The 23,674-nt window shown below is 37.6% G+C and overlaps 2 protein-coding genes across 3 annotated transcripts; one reads left to right on the plus strand and one right to left on the minus strand.

The window, feature by feature from the left end:
- Nucleotides 1-994: 994 nt before the first annotated feature.
- aldh7a1 (aldehyde dehydrogenase 7 family, member A1) lies at nt 995-14,832 on the minus strand. Its single transcript, XM_055207043.2, has 18 exons — nt 14,613-14,832; nt 14,286-14,339; nt 13,534-13,599; nt 12,705-12,785; nt 12,501-12,624; nt 12,296-12,428; nt 12,164-12,208; nt 11,544-11,621; nt 11,139-11,236; nt 9,689-9,730; nt 9,441-9,535; nt 7,363-7,447; nt 7,185-7,291; nt 5,850-5,966; nt 5,593-5,690; nt 5,439-5,512; nt 1,862-1,937; nt 995-1,290 (listed from the first exon to the last, which is right to left on the minus strand). The coding sequence occupies exons 1-18, from the start codon at nt 14,805-14,807 to the stop codon at nt 1,236-1,238; spliced, it is 1,623 nt and encodes a 540-aa protein (XP_055063018.2). The 5' UTR covers nt 14,808-14,832; the 3' UTR covers nt 995-1,235.
- Nucleotides 14,833-15,944: 1,112 nt separating this feature from the next.
- phax (phosphorylated adaptor for RNA export) lies at nt 15,945-21,899 on the plus strand. 2 transcript variants are annotated; one of them, XM_055207044.2, is made up of 5 exons: nt 15,945-16,380; nt 16,871-17,463; nt 17,874-17,994; nt 18,072-18,155; nt 21,208-21,899. In XM_055207044.2, exons 1-5 carry the CDS (start codon nt 16,288-16,290, stop codon nt 21,475-21,477), a joined length of 1,161 nt encoding a protein of 386 aa, XP_055063019.1. In that variant the 5' UTR covers nt 15,945-16,287; the 3' UTR covers nt 21,478-21,899. The 2 variants fall into 2 exon arrangements, with proteins under 2 accessions (XP_055063019.1, XP_055063020.1); XM_055207045.2 differs by having other exon boundaries at nt 15,957-16,374.
- Nucleotides 21,900-23,674: the final 1,775 nt, after the last annotated feature.

Raw genomic sequence — 23,674 nt, forward strand, 5'->3', positions numbered from 1 at the left:
ATTTACAGCATTTAATTCAATTACATCAGAAGTTACTGTCAATAAATTACACAGTAATCCCTTATTTTTGAGATTCAAGATTTTCTCTTAATTTATTTGATCCACATACTTTGAATTGATCACAACCCATTGTTAGTACTTTACTTTTAAGCTAATGTTTGCTTCCCTTATCAGGATGGTGGAGAATGTTTTAAAATATTAATAATATAATTAATTATCATAAGTCCATCCTTTAAATTCGCTACAGAGCTCAGGCTTTTATTATGTATCAAGATCATTATTACATTATATGTTTTTTTTTTTGTTACATTTACTTAAAACTTGATGTATGTTTTTATAAAACTTACTTTGTTCTTGATATCTGATGTACACATCCAGAAATCTTACCATGTGTGAATCTTCGCAGCTTCTCTTTCTCAAGCCGTAGTATGTCATGAACACTTTAGTCCACAAACAGGAAGTGTTGTTTGAGGATCACATTTATTCATTAGACCTAGAAGACTGAAAGATTGAATCTCAGAATGACTGACACACATAAAGTAAAGGTCCAGCGTTGATGCCCACTGAAATGCTGAAACTCATGGATCGTGTTTAGAGACATCTTGTGGTGCTTCTTCATAAAGGGTCACTTTTATAGATTTAGGTGAAGATCAGATAACATTAACACATGTAAAGAGATACTGTATGACCTACTGATTATTATTTGTAGCCTCCAGCTAATCTCTCTGTCTCACCTCACTGAAAACCACATGAAACAAGAATGACTGAACATGAACAATGTTGTTTTTCTTCTTATTAACAAGAATTTAAGTGAATTTAACTGCAGCTGTAAATGTGAGACACGTGAGGAATGATTCGATAACCCTTCTGATCATTACAACAAAGTTTATACGACATCTTTGTTTCATACGGACACAAATCATCAGTATAGATGCAGCTTTGTGTTACTGTACAGACAGACAGACAGCTTGTGAATGATGGAGACAGCAGTATGTGGTTTGTTGTGTGATCTCTGCCTCCATGTTAAATGAAACAGCTTTATTATCATCTCATACATTTCAAACATTAACAGAGGCATAGTTTCTCAGTAATGAACAGTATACATCCTAGAAAAAGAGTAAGTGCTTACAAAATACATCAATGGGTTATTATTGTTTTACAAGAAAAGCATCAGAATTAAAGCTAAAGTAAGATATAAAGAGCTAGTGTTTTACTGTGTTTACACTGGTAAGTGTTTACTCAAACTTGATGCCCTGTGCCAGCGGTAGATCTTTGCTGTAGTTGATGGTGCTGCGGGAGGAAAGTCAGAGAAAACTTGTTTACATTTCACCATTCAGACCAGTCAATGTTTCAAACTAGCTTCAACTTGTGTGCACTTCTGAACCACAGTTATCCAAATGTTTTCATTTGGTTAGAACAAAAGCGTCTGATATATGATTTGATCAGAAGAGATTTTTAAAGTGTTTCCCACTGTCACATTGACACACAATGACAGATCTGATCTAATGCGGTGATCACAGACATCAACTTTATCTGTACAGATGAGCTAAAGCACTACTCTGCAATTTTATTTTCAGACAGAGGTGGTGATAAAGAGGCAAACGTTACGGATTGCACCTTTAATAAACATGAATAAACGCTGTAAAAATATATTTTTTTGTCATTTCAAGTAAGGTAATGCGCATGTTAATAAGTCTTAGAGATCAGCTCGTGTTGAATATTTTTGTAACATTTTACTCTATCAACAGTCAATTTAAAAAAAACATCAATTAACACCAAATCTAACTTTTGGAAGTAAATCAGGCCATTAAAGAATACTGAGCAGTATATATTTGTATGAAAACATGTTAAAATGTCTCACCACGTGGATCTTCTCATGTACTGTTTCCACGAATCACTGCCTGACTCTCGACCACCTCCTGTGTGTTTCTCTCCACCTGTGTAAATAAAACACAGCAGTTAAACAAAAGCAGTCTCTATTAACATCTAGGGCAGCAGTGGTTCGCAAATGTTTGCGGCTTGCGGCCCTCCCTTGTATACAGTGCATCCTTATGTGTCGCCACCACTAAAATTAATGACTTAAAACATTTCAAAACTTTATATTTGAATAAAACATATTGAATTATACAAAGCCTTAATTTTCTGAAGTTTAATTACACAATGTATGATAAAATTATTTATTTTATAAAATTTCATAAAACTGGGGCACCATCTCAGGGCCCCCAGTTTGAGAACCGCTGATCTAGAGGAGCTTTTTAACATATAACACAAGCATCAGGTATGTAAGGAGTCCTTTAAAACAAACATGGTGCTGATGATCAAACTGGAACGCTTCAATATGTTTTCTCTAACCAGCCCTTAAATCCTGCTGATCTCCAAGCATTAAATGACAGAGGATGAGCAGTCCACAGCAAGAAAAATATTAAACAAAACTACAACATTAACATTTTACTCTAGTGGCCATGCATTTGGCTCTCAGTAACTTCAGTTTCCCTCTCTGTCCCAGATAAATGTTTACAAATAAATATCCGTGCCCCAAAAATGCTGAGGAATACATTTGACTGAATCTGTAACAAATGCTGAATTATTTTAGAAACCGCAAACTTAAAAAGGCTCAGCACTGAGAGGCTTATTATTTATTTACAAAAGTATTTAGGAAAGAAAAGATTTGTATTTAGAGAATCTACTGGAGTGTCTTGTATGGTGGTTTCTCCTCCACTCATTTCAATAGAGGATATTATTTAAACAGCCGTTTATGAGCCCTATTTATTTATATCACACATTTAAGCGGGACTTTTATAAACTTCAAAAAATAACAATGCATGAAAATCAATGTTGCTACCAATCTTTGACCCATCTCGGGGTATAATAATAATAATAATCAGATGGTGGTTCAACTGTGTTTTTTGGAAAATATTTAGTTTTTTTGTTTTTTCTGTTAAAAAAAACATGGGCTAATGTAAACAAACAGGCATATAAAGGGTTAAAATTTTCACGAATTATATTAATATTTGATATGTATGTTTCAGGCAGAAGTAGTTCTAAAAGACTGCATCGTTTAAAATGAAAAAAAATATTCACGTATGATATTTTTAGAGCAGTTTTTGGGAAGGTGTCATTTTGTGGCCTTAAGAACACTAAAGGAAGTTTTTTATAAAATCTGACCCTGTTCAAAAAATAACAATGCATGAAAATCAATGTTGCTACCAATCTTTGACCCATCTCGGGGTATAATAATAATAATAATCAGATGGTGGTTCAAATGTGTTTTTTGGAAAATATTTAGTTTTTTTTGTTTTTTCTGTTAAAAAAAACATGGGCTAATGTAAACAAACAGGCATATAAAGGGTTAAAATTTTCACAAATTATATTACTATTTGATATGTATGTTTCAGGCAGAAGTAGTTCTAAAAGACTGCATTGTTTAAAATGAAAGAAAATATTGACGTATGATATTTTTAGAGCAGTTTTTGGGAAGGTGTCATTTTGTGGCCTTAGGAACACTTAAGGAAGTTTTTTATAAAATCTGACCCTGTTCAAAAAATAACAATGCATGAAAATCAATGTTGCTTCCAATCTTTGACCCATCTCAGGGTATAATAATAATAATAATCACATAGTGGTTCAAATGTGTTTTTTGGAAAATATTTAGTTTTTTTGTTTTTTCTGTTAAAAAAAACATGGGCTAATGTAAACAAACAGGCATATAAAGGGTTAAAATTTTCACGAATTATATTAATATTTGATATGTATGTTTCAGGCAGAAGTAGTTCTAAAAGATAGCATCGTTTAAAATGAAAGAAAATATTGACGTATGACATTTTTAGAGCAGTTTTGGGAAGGTGTCATTTTGTGGCCTTAGGAACACTTAAGGAAGTTTTTTAAAGGAACTCTTGAGGGTTAAAACAAACATGGTGCTGATGATCAATCTGGAACGCTTCAATATGTTTTCTCTAACCAGCCCTTTAATCCTGCTGATCTCCAAGCATTAAATGACAGAGGATGAGTAGTCCACAGCAAGAAAAATATTAAACAAAACTACAACATTAACATTTTACTCTAGTGGCCATGCATTTGGCTCTCAGTAACTTCAGTTTCCCTCTCTGTCCCAGATAAATGTTTACAAATAAATATCCGTGCCCCAAAAATGCTGAGGAATACATTTGACTGAATCTGTAACAAATGCTGAATTATTTTAGAAACCGCAAACTTAAAAAGGCTCAGCACTGAGAGGCTTATTATTTATTTACAAAAGTATTTAGGAAAGAAAAGATTTGTATTTAGAGAATCTACTGGAGTGTCTTGTATGGGGGTTTCTCCTCCACTCATTTCAATAGAGGATATTATTTAAACAGCCGTTTATGAGCCCTATTTATTTATATCACACATTTAAGCGGGACTTTTATAAACTCACAGTACACTGCCGTCACAGACAGCAATATGTTAATAATATATAAAATAAAAAATCCATATCTGGTCATCTCAGATGTTGTTAGGATCGGGGTTTTTAGAGTTTTTTATTATGATGAGTGTATATTAGAGTGATTTGTTATTAATATTTTCCTATCCAATTTGAGATTGGTCAGACCCGGAAGCGTTGCATGACGTCAGACTTAACAAGATGATTTATACCTTAGTGAACTACATGTTTGTCATGCAGCTTAATATATATTATGACCTATATACCAGCTGATATATGTAGTCTTTTTGGTGGTCAATCTGCATTTGAAAGAGTTCTAAATAAAGTAAATAAAGTAAAATTACTGTAAATCAAGTAACTATAGCATGCCAAAGTCAACTGTAATCATATAAAATGTATTTTCCCTACAAACAATTGTGGCCAGTGAAAATGCTGTGTGGCTAGTAACTTTGGAAAACCACTGTGGCTAAAAGTTCACAGTCCATACTGTCAAAAATAAAGTTTCTATATGTTTGTATAGTAATGTTGAATATGTCTATTATTGTACAGAGCAGTAAACAGGCAGTATAGTGATATGGAGCCAGTGAAAAATGTCTTGATGTAGTAAGAAACATTATTAAAAAACATCCAAGGCAATTTTCTTTATAACGCTGATGATACACAGCTTTACATTTCCTTTATTAACCTGGAGATAACTGAACAGATTTTATTAATGATTTTCCTTCTTTTGAATTATAAGTAAAGGTACTGATTATTGACATGAATACCTCTGAAAACAAACACTTTCAATATAATCTGTCCGCCCATTCATGTTCCATCATGTTTTTTACTTTTAAAAATAAAACTGTGATGTTGGATAAAAATTAATTTTAATCTCATATTTCCAACGTACAAAGTATTTTTCCACCACAGCATTATTTCAGAATGAAACGTATGCTATTAGTTTCTAATACAGATATTATTCTCTGTGATTCCCTACAGAGATTTGTTTTAGCTGTGTTCAGGTGTGGATACGTACCGAACGCTCCTCCGATCTCAGCGCCGCTGGTAGGAATGTTCACGTTCACAATGCCACAATCAGAGCCTTTGGGTCTAAAGTAAGACAATGATCATTACATAGCGCTCATTTTCTCATGTATGAAACTGTACCTCTTCCCTAGCAGCACACATACCCTAACCAGCGAAACACTCGGCCCATGTCTCTTGTGAAGATACTGCTGGAGAGCCCTTGTTTCACTTCATTATTCCAGGCGAACGCCTCATCCTCCGTCTGAAACAAAAGAAACCAACACCAGTTCAAACAATCATACCACACAATACAATATTACATTATGTAGTTGTAAATGTAGCTTCATGTACTATGCTTATTGCTGGCTCTCAATTTGTTTTATGTATTTACTTGGCAGACACTTTTATCCAAAGAAGTTACCTTAAATTTGAGCACATAAAGGATGGGAACGAAGGTCTCCGTGTGAACTATTGGAGCATCGTGTGGCAATCCTGTGATAATTGTGGGCTCCACATAGTTCCCTGGACGCTCAATGATCTGACAATAATGAAAAGTTAAATCTCAACATGTGACTTCATACAAATAGGAGACAAATAACAAGAAACCGATTAAGCAGCAAATGATTTCTGACCATTCAACAGTGTTAACAGTGTTATATTGACTTATTTTTACACATTTCAATCTTCTTGTATTAGCCAAGTACACTTAACAACATTGTGTCTCAATTTGGGAAATAGATAGATCATAATTTCAAAAAGAGCCTTTTACATTTAACTTATTCATTTGGTAAAATCTCTGAAATCATTTTTAAGATTGGTATTTTAAGTCTCACAACTTTTATGTAATATCTAATTCTGCCATGTTTTAGCAATCCAGGTTTTAAATCATAGGGTTAGGATTAGGTTGAGTCACTTTACAGTTAGCTCAGAATAAAGAAAACTGCAAGATAAGAAGAACAAAACATGAAAATGTAAAACATTTTGCAAAGCAATTAGATATTTTAAGAGGTTTTTATTAGACGTTTAAAAGCAGTTTCTCATCACTACAGCACAGCCAAACTGCTTGCAAACTGTTTAGAAACTATTTGAACTGATAAAAGTGACAAGTTATGTGCACATGGGCATATTGTGTAACATGCAAAAAAATCTGAAAAACTTTACAAATAAGAAACTAGAATAAATACTTGTGTTCACTATTACTATTCTTCATTTTCATAGTTTTATACTTGGTAAATTTTCACATTTTCAATCATGTGACAATACCTCCATGCATGTATTGATTATATAATTTTTCCACCTCTGGGTCAGATCATAAATATTACTTGGAAGATTACGCTAGAAAGTGGATTAATGCATAGTTAGGGTGAAAAATAAAGTTTAGCTTTTGTAGCTCTTAAACTAAATGTAAAAAAGCGGAGTGAAACATTGCAGGTGTGAGCTGGAGTGTAATGGACATGTTGTGGTAGCGGGTGATAATGGTCAGAAAGTTACCTGGAGCGGGCGGGTAGTAATGATCATCCGTGGTGGGCATTGCTGGTCCTGGAGGGCAATGTGTCCAGCAAACTTAAACCTGTCAAGTCATCCTGCAGCTTTTGATGAGATTTTTCAGGTGTGTTTGATTAGGGTTGTAGTTAAACTTTGCAGGACAGTGTCCCTACAGGACCAGGAATGCCCACCCCTGGTGTGAATGAAGTAAGATCTGTTTCTGGTGTACACACAGGGAGTAATGATTGTCATACAGACAGTATTCAGTTACCTTTCCTCCACATACGACAGTGCCGCCCTGCTGCTTGGCTTGTTCTACAGCCGCTAGATACTGTTCAACAGCCTGTTTGGTGTGCAGAGGCCCGTAGAGAGTATTAGCTGTTAACAAATATACAAGAATTAATGCATAGACTCATTTATAACATCAACATACTAAGTAATGAACTTACGGTCCCAGGGGTCGCCGATTCTGATTTGTTTGTATGCTTTAGCGATCCTCTCCACAACCTTGTCATGAAGACTTTCATGAAGCATCTAATTCAGAAGAAGAATATAGCCGATCCATTAAAGGTGCTAAAGAACGCATTGAAAGGGTCATGAATAATAATGTTAAGCTCTGTTTCTCCTTCAGTAGCTCTGTGTGTGTGTGTGTAAACAGATCTTATGTTTCAGTCTGTATCAGATGAAGATACAGATTTTGAGACTATTTTACAATAGTTTGGAGATTGTTAATGGACGTTTCTGAGTGGTAAGTTTGTGTTTTTTTTCAGTATGGACCTGCAAAACGTAACTGTAACGCCAATAGTAGGACTTCAGACTAAACGCTAGCATATAGCATTAAAGGGTCTCTAATCTATAGGTGTTTTCAGTGATATAAAAATAGTCTCTGGTATCCCTGGAATATTTCTGTAAAGTTTCAGCTCAAAATAAACCACAGATCTTTCATTATACGATGTTGAATATAGCCATTTGTGGCTGCAATGAAAATCACGCTGTTTTGTGTGTGATTTTTTAAATGCAAAGAAAGCTTCTGTTTCCCTCCGCGCATGTAAAGTAGGGGGTAGAGCGCTTACTAGTGTTGGGTGATATGCCCCATTTTGAGATCGTCCTATCGTCAGCCTGTGAGAACGGCGATACACGATAGTATCGGGGGGCGGGGCATTAGTTTACATTAGTCTTACCGGATGCAGCTCTCTGCACGTACGCGAGAGTGAGAGAGGCGCCAATATGCAGCGGGTCATATTTTAAACAAAAAGTAAAGTTTGCCTCAGCTCGCATGAAACTCATTAAACTGAACAAATACATAAGGATTATTAGTTTATGTTTAGACTTCGGACAGACGCGAGAGCGCGTGCACGTGAGACAGAGAGAAGCGCAGCTGCTCATGACGCGGCGTGCTGGATTTAGTGCTAGAAGGAGTCCAAGACGCGCATTAAGTGCAGGTACGTGCAAGAAGGAATTCTCTATTTAGATTAAGCATGCAATGTGGATGTTAATATAAAACTATGATGATGATAATAATAACCATTCGCCAACTATCGTCATGACTATCGCCATGAAAACCTGCCATTGGCGATATGTCCGAAGATCGTCGATACACGATACTATCGTCTATCGCCCCCTTCTCCAAATCTTACCCTGGAGGTCCAGAGCCTGCAGAGTTTAGTTCCAACCTTGATCAAACACACCTGCACAAGCTAATCAAGGTCTTCATGATCACTAGAAAATCACAGGTGATTAGGGTTGGAGCTAAACTCTGCAGTGCTCTGGACCTCCAGGGTAAGATTTGAGGAACCCTGGTCTATCGGCACAACCCTAACGCTTACACAGGTGCTTTGGACTACATCAAAACATGTGTCTCTGACAAAAGGCAAAAAAAATATGCACTCATAAGGCGGAGTCTGTGAGCAGTTATGGTCTGGGCATAATCAATGTGACATCACATTGATAGGGGATCCCCAACAGCCTGTTTTGTGTGACTGTTGCGGTTTAAAAGAGATTACACAAAGAAAAATAGATGGATTTATATAATAACACTTGCCACTCATTTCCTAATAAAAACACATTTAAAAGTGCATTTTCTGGGTTAGGGGGGCTTTAACTAGCATATAACGCTAACGCAGCAGTGACGACTTTGTTTTTATCATTGTAACAACATTGTACTTAATGTGTACTGAATTGTAATTTAAAGCAACACTAAAGAGTTTTGCTCTTTGCTCCCCCTACAGGTTAGAAGCGGAATTGTTCATTACCACCATCGTAAATAATTTAGCCTACTGCAGCAAAGCTGGCACTGATTGGATTGTAGGTCTGCCGTAAAGCAAGTTTTTGTTGTTTTCACTCAAACTATAGGACCGAGACCTGACGGTTGGAAACTTCTTTAGTGCGATTTTGGCTGATAGAGGGCTGCAAGGCGAATGTGAAAGTGCCATTCACCCTGTTTCGAGTGGATGAACGACTGAAACTTTGTAGGAAACGTTATTTCAAAACTGAATTAATGCTAGTCTCTTTAGCACACGACACTAACCAGTCTTCTGGTAGTAGTGCAGCGCTGACCGGCCGTTCCCACTGAGGCAAAGACAGCAGATGGCACAACCAGACTGAGATCAGCGTCTTCAAACACTGTGACAAACACAAAAGCATTAAATCTTCACTGTGTGTGAGAGATCGGAGGAATATGACAGTAACCTCAAAAGATAAACATAGTTTGTCCAATTATACCAATAACAAATATGCAAACCTCAAAAAAAGTTAAATGAATCAAATGTGACCCACCTATGATGGCGTTGTTTCCTCCCAACTCCAGCAGCTGCCGACCTGAAAACATCATCATTTTACAGCATTAGACACCAAAAAAAAAATAAAACTTCAGACTTAAGTTACAATGACTAACTGAAATAATAAAGCAGTTAATATGCACTTCTTAACCATCATATGCACAACATAGAAAGTGTGAGGAACCCAGTCCATTCATCCCAAACACTACCCATCCCAAATACAACTAAAACACTCCTGAAGTCAGAAATACTACAAATCCATATTGATATGGAAAAATCACATCCTAAACAATTAGACAATCATTATCACTGAATCACAAGATCACTACTAAGGTCTTCAGGTTTGTGTGTACTAACAACAGTGTTATTGTCTGGTGTCCTAGCAGATGAAGAGATACATCTGTAGATATTCTGAATATACATCTGTCATATTTTTGTATATTTTCCCCTAACAATTAGATAAAATCATACCATCTGCATTTACCTATTTTGCAAAATAACTTTATTTTTCGTACACTTTCAGATGAACGACTTTGCAGACAGTTTGCATTGATGGACAGCAAAATTACACTACAATAAAGACAATTATAGAAAATCCATCTGAGGGGCACTTAATACAGACACAACTCTGACCAATTTCAGCATTTAACAATTACATTATACACAATAAAATGAAATAAACGGGTTAGCTTGTGTTAAAAGCTATTATAGAGAAGAATAAATGGGTTGTCAAAAGCCATTTCAAAACTGATAGAGAAGGTGCAGTTCTAATATGTAAGACCGAGCTCACGCGACAGGATTTTAAAAATCCTGGTCAATTATGAAATCTGGTTGCAGCACACCCACACTGCAAAAAAAATAATTTCTTACTTAGTATTTTGTCTTGTTTTTAGAATAAATATCTGAAAATTCTTAATTTAAGATGCATTATTAGGATTAGCAAAATAATCTAAGAAAATAAGTCTAGTTTTTACATAAAAAATATTAAATTAAGTAAACTTGTGCCTAAAGCAAGCAAATAAATCTGTCAATGGGGTAAGACAAAAAATCTTGAAATAAGTTTACTTTTTTTCTTAAACACATAATTTGGGAGGTGTAACATTTGATTTCACACAATACATGGGAATCTGAGCCGTATAATTGAACTGATGGAGGTTCGTAACCGGATTGTCTCTTTGATTCTCAGAAGGGTAAAATCAGGCCTAAACTCCTGTAGTGTGAGCCAGCTTTAAAGTCGTCATAGTCTTGAGAACGCTTACGCTTTATTCCCTCTGGGTCTGTCTGGTTTAACTTTAAAAACACATCATTTTATCTATCTATTACTACACACTATTTTATTTTTATGCTTCTAATCTTTGGTTTTCATTGACCATATGTATATATTGCACATACTGTAAAATGAAAGAGTTGTGATCTGTTGGCTACGCGAGTTATTAAGCTGGACTTACCAAAGCGCTCCTGCACCATCATTGCCACCTGATTACCAACATGAGTGCTGCCCGTGAATGAGAGCAGACCCACTCGCTCGTCCCGAGCCATCGCCGTGCTGTAAACACACAAAGACACAAAGACAGGGTTTCAGTGTTAACACTTAATACTGCAAGTGCTCTGCATGATTATAAACTACTAAACTTGGACTAATTTCATTGCTTCTCATACAAAAATGACAAATTCTCTAACTGAAAGGTATCTCACAGACAGATGCTACCAGTGTGCAAACACCCATAATCAAAATAATGTGTTTGTATTTTAAAGAAACAACATAAAGTGTGCCATATCATACCATCCATTATAGCGCTGGTATAATTTTTTACACGACATTATAATAATGATTGTTTGGCCCCTGCACATACCCAATGTCAGCTCCACCACAGGTCATAGAACAGATGGCACCAGGAAGATTATTCTTCTCTAACACATCAGCGACAATTCTGTACAGAAATACACAAACATCAAATATACAAACACAACAAAATATAGCTGCATGCAGTGACGACAACCCTAAGCACTACAATGCACAGTGGGCACATAAACTTTATTTAAATATCACTGGACTATTTTAAAGTAATTTGTAAGTGACACACTTCAAGTTACCAGCTTGTCACGCTATGACCCACAGTAGCCATATCCATGTGATCAACCAAACATGCAGTTTAAGATTGACATAAATGCATTGCCTTGCCATGATAACAGCGTTCAAGATATCAATGCATTTTTATTTTTAATGTGCATCTTTAATGTATTGGGAAAAAAATTTAAAACACTATTTACACATTAAGTGTTTTACTGTGTTCTATTAAAAGTGATCAAAATGTAAAAAATATTCACATTCTGGAAAATACATTTGGCTTTTTTTGGGGGTAGAGTTAAATGTGACATTTTATCCACAATGAAGAATTAAGTATTTTTTATTTATTCCACGTTTGGATGAAATTTGCTATATAAATTAAATGAAATTGAGAGGCAAATGTACTTTGTTACCGCAACGCTTGTGAGAGGTGTGGTAGGAGCTCCTTTCCTGTTGGGAAAAAATTAATTAATACCCACATTAAGTGTACACATTATACTACAAACATGTCAACCAATAAGAAAAGAGAGTTCCAACCAAAGACAAACGTTGCCGCAGATAAGAGCTAATGCGTTATTCCAGCCGTAAACTGCCACGGGGAAGTTAAAAGCTGTGATGATTCCCACAAGACCCACTGGATTCCACTGCTCGATCAGTACGTGACCTGGCCCTGAAGACGGATGACAAGTGTTCAGTACTGGACTGATGTTTTACTGAGACAGCATCAACAGGTCCAACTCACTTTCAGAGGGTAAAATGGGTCCACCGATCATCCGAGAGAGTCCCACAGCATAGTCACACACATCTACATACTCCTGCACCTCACCAACACCCTCCACATAGATCTTACCCATCTCCAACGACACCTGCACATGCACAGCACATTCACATCACAACACTTATCAATACTTCACATCGAAATAGTTTTAATGCTCACGTCTCTTACCAAGCTGCCAAGAACTTTAATCTTTTTTCTCAGAGCATCACCGATCTGTCGAACAATTTCACCTCTCTTTGGAGCAGGAACCTGAGTAAGAAATGTATTAAATTAGATGTGTTCAGTACAGAAGGACTGAAGTATTGTTGTTAAGAAGGACTTTATACAACAATATATCTGTATTATACTTTTTACAATCATCTCGTTTATTTCATAAAGACTGATATTGTGCAACCTAGCAGAATGTAAAAAACACACAAGGAAGTGCCGACAAGTTCAGGTAGCAGTAATCGGCAGGCAGTGATGCATGAGAAATTTGCGTCAATCTTAGAATGGATATAGATGTAGTTTAATTGTGTGCATGCATCTAAATGTCTGTTTCTGCACACTGTTTTTCTGGTTGCTGTGGGCTTCTCAGGCTGTAGTGGCGCTCTGGCAGTGACTTTTCTCACTGTGTCCAAAGCGCTCGAAGGTTTCAGATTAATATTCCTCCACAGTATGCATGCAGGTAAACGTCTGGTAATCACAAACACGTTTGGGACCGTCACTGGTGTAGTGGGGTACTTGACCACAGATAAGCGGCACTTGGTTTTAGGGTGGGTGCATGTGTTCTGGTTGTCTGCCTATTTACACAGCCAGGTCTATACACACATGTTTTTGGTCAATACACAAACAAAACAGACTTGGTGTTCATTTACATTTTCAGATATCGCATAGTGTCCCTTTAATCAGTTAATTGTGTATAATCTCAAAATGTCTAATCATTAACAACTTCATGACAAATTTATCAGTCTGTCACTACTTGAGAATTCATGTGAATGATAATTCATGTGCTTACATCTGCCCAAACTTTCCAGGCTTCCATTGCTTTCTGTACAGTTTCTTCATATTCTGCCGTAGTCGCCTGATGAAAGAGGACATAACATTTATTCAGAGACATCAAACTTCACAGGGCATCACTATATAAACAAATAGCGTCAGTATGTGTTTAATTGCTTCACTAAAAGATATTCATTCAAGGCTCGACAAAAAGAAGTGCACCATGGCCAGCAAAAATGTTTGGGACAGTTGCCCGATGGGTGCTGAAGCCATGAGATGCGGCTTTCTGGGTGCTCGCTTCGCATTGTGTGTACACACAATTCTCTTTAAAGGGATAGTTCACCCGAAAATAACAATTTTGTCATCGTTTACAAAGAAAGATAAGACTTTCAGAGTATTATTTTTCCTACTATGGAAGTCAATGGTGCTTCTGACTGGTTTGGTTACAAACATTTCTTAAAATATCTTCTTTTGTGTTCATCAGAAGAAATAAATGAATACATGAGAGTGAGGAAATTATGTCAGAATTTTCATTTTTGTGTAAACTATCCCTTTAAACAGCGCGTGAGTAGTGCAGTGAAATCTGACAGTTCTGTCAAGTGGCCTGAAATCATTATTGTTGATTTCTTTAAATAATTTTAAGAAAATAATTTGGACTTCATGGGGGACTTTTAGTGATAGACATTACTTGTCAGTTTCTTTAGTAACAGACACCAGTATGTGTTAACCTCTTTAGTATATGTGTTTTTTTTGTTCATGAGTCTGACTTACCTGTCGGACTCTGGCGATGGGTTCATTGTTGGCCGGGCAGTATGACGTGATTACCTGTGTGATACACAGCAGCACATAAGTTATGTATTAAACTAACTCCGTTACAGGTGCAGCGCGTCTGATGAAAACAACTGTCAATGTTTTATCAGATGCGTTAATGTTTTTAAATCAGTTATTTATTGGAAACTTTAACCAGCAACCACGAGTACAGATACAACTCTAACATGTTATGAGAGTATATCAACAATAAATATATATGATGAATAGAAATGTGGAGGAATGTCGCGCCTCTGGTTTGACTATATTTAGCACGTCAGATCCTCTTACCTCTCCCGTTCCCCCCCAGGAGCCGTTATAAACTCCGTCATTGTCCTCCTGCAGGTCTAACTCTTTTAACCAGCTGTACTTTGGTTGACTTATCAGTAGGGTGGACATTTTTACAGCGCCGGGTCCGAAACGCAATGCAAGTTTATTTCTCAGCGTAATGAGTCGCCCAAGCCTCACAGTCAGCACGCGCTGCATCGTGACGTGACTGACTGAGACAGGCGCAAGCGCATACAGGCACGTGATATACGGCGTTTCTGATTGGTCAGATCGGAACTCGCCCCTTTCAGACAAAACTGAAATAAAACATATTTACAAAATCAATGTTTTATCAAGCTACAAGATAGTATTTACGGTATATTAGTTATGTTAAGTTATAAAATATAATTTTATATTTTTAAAGAATTAAATGCAATGTCAATAAAACAATGCAAAAAATTATTGTCAAAGCCCGGACATACACTCTGAGATTTTAGCAATGTAGAGGATAAACGCTGTAATAAGTGATGGGAGAAACGATGCTTTTCGAAGCTTCGAATCAATTGAACCAATTGCTTCGCAAATTGATTCAGTTTTTGGAAGGGTTTTGGAAGGGTTTGCACATTTTTGTCATTAAATCTGTCTATAAACAAAAAAGTAGACAAAATGGTAGTGTTAATAGTCAGAAGAATAAATGTTTTATGAACTTTTATAATAAAACTGACCCGCGTTCACCTACACTGGTCATTAGTGATCAACTCCTCCTTGTGGTGATGAATCGTCGGATTTTCGAAACGTTTCGAACCAGTAATGACGTAATGAAGCCTCGTTTGCTAAAATCACGTGACTTTGACCAGTCAGAACTAAACAACTAGGGTTTGTGAAGCAGAGTGGCGCAGCGGAAGCGTGCTGGGCCCATAACCCAGAGGTCGATGGATCGAAACCATCCTCTGCTAATTATTATATGATAAAAAAGCTCTCTGTTTTTCCTGCAGTTTATGTAATGTGAGTTAAAAACATAGTCCAAATTATTTTATACACATAACATACTATACATACAGAGCAGCCTGAGACTCCGGAACGCGCGGGAGAGGTGGGATTTATACATTATCGAGATTTATTATTTAAAGGTTGTGTCCGAAATAGCTCCCTATACCTTTACAAATTGCACTATTTGAGGGGACATATTTTTTCGAAATTATAGTGGACATCATCGAGTGCACTTACTCGCCCCAGACTCGTGCCAAAGGAATACACTTCCGTGTTTCGACACAAGATGGCGCCCGCAGCGCGCAACTAGGATGCATAAAGGGTGATGTTTACATCTTCCAAAATGGTCTATAAATGAGACGCAGCTTGGTACGAACGACTGTGGACTTGGCCCATCATCAGCGGGGAATAAAAAGAACATCACGTGACAGCGCTATTTATTCACCGCTTCTGTAGAGTTCTGAACAACAACAGTTTTCAGCTGAAAATTGACACGGATAAACATAATTCGACAATGAACTGAAAATAAACAGCGGGAGTTAAACCAGAGAGATTACTTTTTTTACCAGAGAGATTATTAATAGATTAGTCCTCCTGAAGTACCCACTAAGCCCCGCCTTTCCATGTACGGAACAGAACATTTGTCCAATCAGAGTGTACGTCGAAGACGCTGCAGGAAGTAAGCGCGCGGTAAATCCGGCAGGGACAAATGGCGGGTGATGGAGACAGAATGGACGATCTGGAGGATGGAGAGATCGAGTCTGATCATGAGTCTGATGTGAAAGAAACTGCAGAGGTAAAGGTGACATGATTAAACTATCTTAAGTTAGCGCTCTTCATTAGTTAACTGTGATATCAGACTGACTGATCAGTAATGTGGGTGACGCTGCAGTCAGTGTATGTAACGTTTCAGGCACGTGAGCGTTGTTATTAAACCGAACCTGCCCCTGTCTACAGTAGTTATTGCTTTTTGTTTCCTCCAGATGTGCAGATATTTTAGCAACGCCCCTCAGTGCTAGACTGCTACTTTTGTCAGACGAATCCGTTTGAGTTTTTTTAAACTCACGCTCATTCAGATTGCAGGTTCTCTTGTTAACTCTTTTTATTTTTAAATCCCCCAATCGTGAACAATGTTTTTCCACTCATTACATGTTTTGTTTTACTTCTCCTCTGTGCTATGTTAGTGAAATGAGTTGTGATGGACGTTTCCCATCATGTGATTGTATATGACCCATAAATTGGCTGTGTTTCATTCAGGATTTACTCATTGTGCTATTTATTCCCTGTTGTAGGTGTCGTCCTTCAAGAGCAGAGCTCCTCCTGTGAACGCCGCGTCCGTCACAGGATACCGTAATTCATTTAACACGGACTCCAGCGACAGTAACTCCGACTCGGACGATGACGCCATGCTCTGGAGACATAAACGGCGCAAGTCTTCCAATATTCCTGCCCCTGTCCAAAAGCCGTGCGAGAGCAGGCCAAGAGCAGCCGCCGGCCCTTTCGCTCCCAAGATTAACAACATCTGGGGCACCGTGGTGCAGGAGCAGAGCCAGGAGGCCGTGGCGGCCGAGCTGGGCATCATGGGAATGGAGGGCGGAATCAGTATGAACAGTCGACAGAGCGAGACGTATAACTTTGTCCTGGCCCGCAAGATGATGGAGAAAGAGCGTGAGAAGGAGGAGGAGGGAGCGAAGAGCATGTTGGACGATGAGTTGGAGGGATACATGCAGCGGAGGGGATCTGATCAGATCGACCGCGACTGTCAGAAAAGAAAGCGGTCAGCTAAAGAGCGACTGGGCGTGAGGGCTGAAATGGACTTTAAGGGTCGATACGAGCTAACTGAGAACGACACTGAAGCCAGAGTGGTGGATGAAATCGCACACAGGTGGGATAACAGCAGAGTACATGAATATTACATTAAACAGTTTAGTTCATCTTAGAAAATGGTGTACATCTGCGACAGGTGACCCTTAAGTGTAATTTATAGTCGTGCATGGGTTCTATGCCATAGGCGTACTATGTCTTATGTGTAGGTTGTGCGTAGCGCACATCGCCAAAATGTTAAAAATGCATCCATCCTACCTGGATGGTAAGTGCTGTGATTGGTCCACTAGAACCCCTCCCATCAGGTAAAAAAGTCACAAACAATCACCATAAAGTGTCACAAATCCTTTTGTGATAAATGATCAGTAACACTCGTCTACATATTATATATAAGTGTAAGAGACTGACAGTTCAGTGAGATCTTCATGCAACTTGATTTTATAACACTTGATTTGTTTGTGTGTGTTGAAGACTGATGGAGCCAAAGAAAGATTTAATGGAGCGAGTGGTGCGAGTAATAGGAGCAAAGAAAGCCATCGAGCTGCTGTCAGAGACAGCAACCATTGAACTGAATGGAGGTCTCTACACTGTGGTATGTGCTTTTACAAAGCTACATCTTAACATTTGTATACATAGCTTCTTTTTGACGCAGACTTGTTTTTAATGCAGGACGGCAGCAGGAGACGCACGCCTGGTGGAGTGTATCTGAACTTACTCAAGAACACGCCCAGTATTACTGATGAACATCTGAAGGTTTGTCATCATCACAGCTGGAGAAAGCGTTTTGTGTTTTATTGACTTAAGGGGAGGTCACACTAGACATTGAGTATGCAAATATTTTTTCTCATTTTGTATACATCAGCCCTACAAAGTATCAAAATGTCTTGGTAACATGCAACAAAACAGATTTTTTGCCATTGTTTAATTGTTTAAGTGGATTATCATGATGAAACCGCAGTTAATGTAGATGCGTATAAATAATGGCAAAAACTTCAGTGGTTTTAACCGTTGGTGGAACGTATGATGCTACAAATCACTTTGATATCAGGGATTGGGTGCACTTGCTGGATAAATTATTATAAGCATTATGATAAATATTTGCACCTTCTAAAATTACGACTAAGCGCAGCTATGCTTTGTGTAGATGATGTGCATTCCGCATGGCATGTTTTACCACAGTAATAGTTGAGACGCCATTCGTGTTACTATCGTTTTAAACTTACATTTATTCCTTCATTTAATAGATGAGACCGGGTTTCCCGCAGAAAATTTGTTAGTTAAGGTGGTAAGGGTGGGTGGGGCTGATTGGCGTGGCACTCAAAGGGGCGGCGTGTACGCATCATAATGAAAATATTTTTATTAAAACCACTCAAATAAAACTTAATTTTGAAGAAACCATGACAGAAAATGAACACATACCAGATTATTAATGAATTAAATGTTTTTACCTCTAATGGAATAGCAGTGTGATGAAGTGAAACTAAAAGGTTAATAACCAACTAAAGCAGATGTTGTAGAACGTCTGGCGAACGATGATAGATTATATACAATTATATCTAATCAACAGGCACGTGAAACCCTAGCAGGTTGCTTAAACAACAAAATTACCATCTAACTTACTTTAAAACTGGAAGAACTATAGACTAATACAGTAACAGGCTTAAATAAACCCAAAACATAAGTCCACTTACAGTTCTCACAGACACGTGTTTTATCAACTGGCCATCCTCCAGACATGACGGACCATGTCTTTATCTCATTTCAGCTGTGTGGCGCGCGTTCACGCTCGCGGTGTAAAGTGCATTCGCGCTATTCTCCGAGATGCGCTTGACGGCCTTTTGTACAACAAATAATTTTTTTTTGGATGACCTATTTAAGGCGGTAGGGTTTAGGCGGGCCGCCCGAACTGCAAAGTGCTGCGGGAAACCCTGTTGAAAATGAAAGCTGTCCCTCTCCCTCAGGATGTGCATACTAAGGGTGTCATGATTTCGATTTTAAAACGAAATCGATCGAAATTAAGTCACAACCTCGAACTTCGAATTAAAAAATGGGATCGTCGATGCTGCCACGCCCCCATGTCACGTCTGGTCGGCTTGACAAGCGGGGGAAAATAAACTCTCAGAAGTGCCTTTAAAAACATCCATCCAGCGGAACGCGATTTATATTTTAAACACGAGAGATGTATTGCTACAGCTCCTTGAAATGCATATCATAAACAGGATTACTACCTAGTGATCTACCTTCGGAGTCGGACAGAGCGCAGCTCTCTGCACGTGCACGAGAGAGCCGCCAAGATGCAGCGGGTTATATTTTAAACAAAAGGTATAGTTTGCCCCAGCTCGCATGAAACGCATAAAACTGAACAAAAACGTAAGGATTATTACTTTAGTTTATGTTTAGACTTTGGACAGATACGAGAGCGTGGCACGTGAGACAGATAGAAGCGCAGCTGCTTGACGCACCGGTTTTATTTCAGATCATAGGAGTCCAAGACGCGAGCATTAAGTCTATCTGCGTGCAAGAAGGAATTCTCTCTCTACAAGCTCTCTCGCGTAAAGTAAAGCCCACAAACCCCCATGTGAGGAAAAGCACGCAATGTGCATGTTAATGTGAAACTATAATAATACAAATAATAAAGGCATATAATTTTGTCTTTAAAAAAATCATTTAAAAATCGAGAATTGAATTGAATCGTGACATCAGAATCGAAAATATAATCGAATCGAGGATTTGGAGAATCGTGACACCCCTAGTGCATACCCAGAGTATACCATCAAACACCACATTAACAATAAATAAAAAGTAAAAGCCTTTCCCATTTACAAAACACCATCATCATCATTCACTGATTCTAACAGCGTTCACACCAGAGGAGAATGAACTTTTGCTAGTTTAACGACGCAAAAAATGGTCTATGCGCCTGTTGCACAGTCTAAAAGGGATGTTCTTATTCTCGTAATGAGTAATGGGTGTGGTTTGGGCATAACATTCAATAAACCAATGAGAATCTTATCTCTCATCCCCTTTAAAAGCCAGTTGCGCTCACGCCAAGGTGGATTTCCGTTTTGTAAAACAAAGTTTGTAACGACCAAATTTAAGCATAGGAAGAAGACCAGCAGCTTTATATGTAACAAACAAGAGATAAAGAATTTACAAACATGTAGGGAGGCGTTTCCGCACTGGGCACTTGAAAAATAGTGTTTTGAAAAATATTACTTAAAAGTGGTTCTCATCTCACCATATCTAGAGATACAAAGTCATCATATACAATAAATCTGTTTATTAGCATTAAAAAAAATCTAAATGAATGCAAAATTAGCTAAACCTGGTTTACTTTACCAGGCTACAGGTAAAGCAGCTTTTCTGCCAGCTCATTTCAGCTTCACGCCTTCCAAATCAGTCCTCATTTATGTCCAAGAGACTGAATAATATTCTTTTAAATTTTAATCCTTTATTTTTTCATATTTAAAAATGTTTGTGTGCTGCTGCGCATCCATGCTTGTAAAAAAAACAAATGCGCTTTGTTGTCTCATTTATAGGCGTGTAGTACTAACGCTCTCTTTAAATAACAAAAACAATATTGCGCCATTGACTTTAGACCAGGCTTTATTTAGTCAATAGCATAGTCTATTTTAGTTGGCTTAGCCCCTTTAGCTTTTTTGGTTGGCGGATGCCATTTACTCTGGTCACTTTTTGACATGTATGTGGGCTCTTTGTATTTGTAAATGTAATTTTTCACATTGCAGGATGTCTCCTCACTTTTGTACGGATATAATGACACGTGTCTGTTGTTCTTATCATCCAGGAGATCTTCTATGAGGAAAACCAAAAGGAATACAACAACAAAAAAGCTGCCAAGAAGCGGCGGAAAAAAATCGTAGCAAAGAAGATGAAGCAGGCCATCGGCACTCTCAGTCTCCAAGAACACAGTGATATCTCACGAGAAACATTCGCTAGTGACACTGAAGAGGCGCTGGTGTCCCTAGAGGAGCCCCCTGAGGACCCGCCGGACCCTGCGCTGGGCACGGATGACATCCCTGTAATTTACAACTCAAGTGACCTGGAGGTTTTCTAATGCATGCCGCTTCAGAGTTATCTATTACCAGCACTATTAAATACATAATACTTCAGTTATGACTTTAAATGAGCGTTAATGGCTGATATTTGAGTTCCTGTATGGTGTGCATTTCCCCACTGAGTGTTTAGGGTAAAATCACACACAGATGTAATACTTGAGGGCCCTGATGTTTGTACAGATTTTTTACAGGGTGTTTGGCTAGATAAATGTGTTGTTGATAAATTGTTAACTGTCTAAATATTTAGAGTTCTGTTTTTTATACCTGATTGCATAATTGAAACGTTATATATTTGCTCAGACATCCAAGGAATAAAACTTTCCAATAGGCTAATGTCTTTTAAAACATTAAATATTCACTAAATGCAATACTATGTAGAGTATGGTTGATGTGTAGAATAAAATGCTGATTTGAAATGTCAGTTTGACTGCTGAGTAAAGTGGTTTGCCCTAGATAATATTATTGTGTGTTTATTTTAGTAAGTATATTCTGGACACTGTCAATCAGGTGTCACTTTCAATTAACCAAGTTAAAACATGAACTAAATTGATTTACCCTGAGATCGGAAATGCTGAGTTGAGTTCAACCAACCCTGAATAGTTTGACCCCCAATTTAAGCGCATGCACCATTACTTTAAAAAGTCAAAATTTAGGGGCAGTTTCCCGGACAGGGATTAGACTAGTCTTAGACTAAAATAAATGTAAGAGCTGTCCAATAACATATCTTATAATACATCAGTGCCCTTTGTTTTGCCTCAAAATCCACACAAGGTTTTAGTAATGCACGTTTGATAAAACTAGTTATATTTCCTAATTAAATTAAGGCCTAGTCCTGGCTTAAGCTAGTCCCTGTCCAGGAAACCACCCCTTAAAAGTTTAGTAGCTAAAATGTTACAAATCACCATGGCAACAGTGCCTGAAAAGAGTCTGCTTACTTTTCATGCTAGTGCAAGCGTGCGGCCCCTACAAACATAAACACTTTTTGGAAATTGAAGTAATGTTGTTGCAGTTGGAGAGATGACATTAGTGAGATTTGCTGCTCAACTCAAGGCATTTAATTTCTAATCACTTTTAGATGTGAGAATATCTGGAGCTACAACTGAAATCTAAAAGCATGATTCAATCAGGCAAGACTTGAGCATTAAAGGCTGACTTTACAAAACGATGTTCAAATATTAATAAAACTAAATATCATTCAGTGTCTCTTTCAATGTGCAACTGCTTTAATCACATACTGTACGTCTAATGTTGTTTCCACACAATTCACTCGTTTTTCATCTACATTTTTTAATAAGGGAAATTGTATTTAGATTTTATGCAGACAACAGAATGAAGGTAAAGTCTGGCAACACCTCTAACAGCTGCAGAACTCTAAGCTTATGAATGAATAAAAAGCTGCTTAAAAAAATAGCAGTATCAACATTTTCCTCTGAAGACACTTAAAACTGAAGAGATTTCTTAAGATTTGACTTCACTATTATTAATATTTAGTTGCATAAGCATTGTTGTTGATAACTGCTGCACATCAAATTGGGACAAGCACGTCTGACAGATTGATATTTCAGCCCAGAATCCACAGTTCCTGTCAATTTTTAGGTTTTGCATCAGAAACTGCATTTTAATGTCACCCCAAAAGTTTTCAATGGGGTAGAGATCAGGGGATTAAGCTGACCACTCCATAATCTCAATCCTTTTAGTCTGGAACCAAGATTTTGCCCTCTTGCTTGTGTGTTTGAGGTTTTTGTCTTGTTAAAACATCCATTTTAGGGGCATTTTCTCTTTGGCAAAGGGCAACATAATCTCTTCAAGTATTCTGATGTATTTAAACTGATCCACGTTCCCTTGTATACAATAAATAAGCCCAACACGAAAACATCCCAATACTATGATTTTTGCACCACCGTGTTTATCTGTCTTTACAGTGTGCCGTGGCTTTATTTTTACTCCCATCAGGCCACAAAATGTTACACCATGTTTCTTAGGGCCAGTCGATGTGATTCTGCACATGTCTTTATTTAAACAAAGGTGTTTTCCGGGGGCTTCTTGCAAACAGATTAGCTTTAGATTAATCTTCTGTCACAGTACTTACAGATCATTTTAGATCATCTTTGATCTTTCTAGAGGTGATAAATGTGCTGAGCCTTTACTATTCTTCAATCTGTATTAACCGTAGTTGCTTGTTTTCTTCCATGTGCT

This window comes from Misgurnus anguillicaudatus, chromosome 12 (assembly GCF_027580225.2).
Source record: "Misgurnus anguillicaudatus chromosome 12, ASM2758022v2, whole genome shotgun sequence".
Taxonomy (NCBI): domain Eukaryota; kingdom Metazoa; phylum Chordata; class Actinopteri; order Cypriniformes; family Cobitidae; genus Misgurnus; species Misgurnus anguillicaudatus.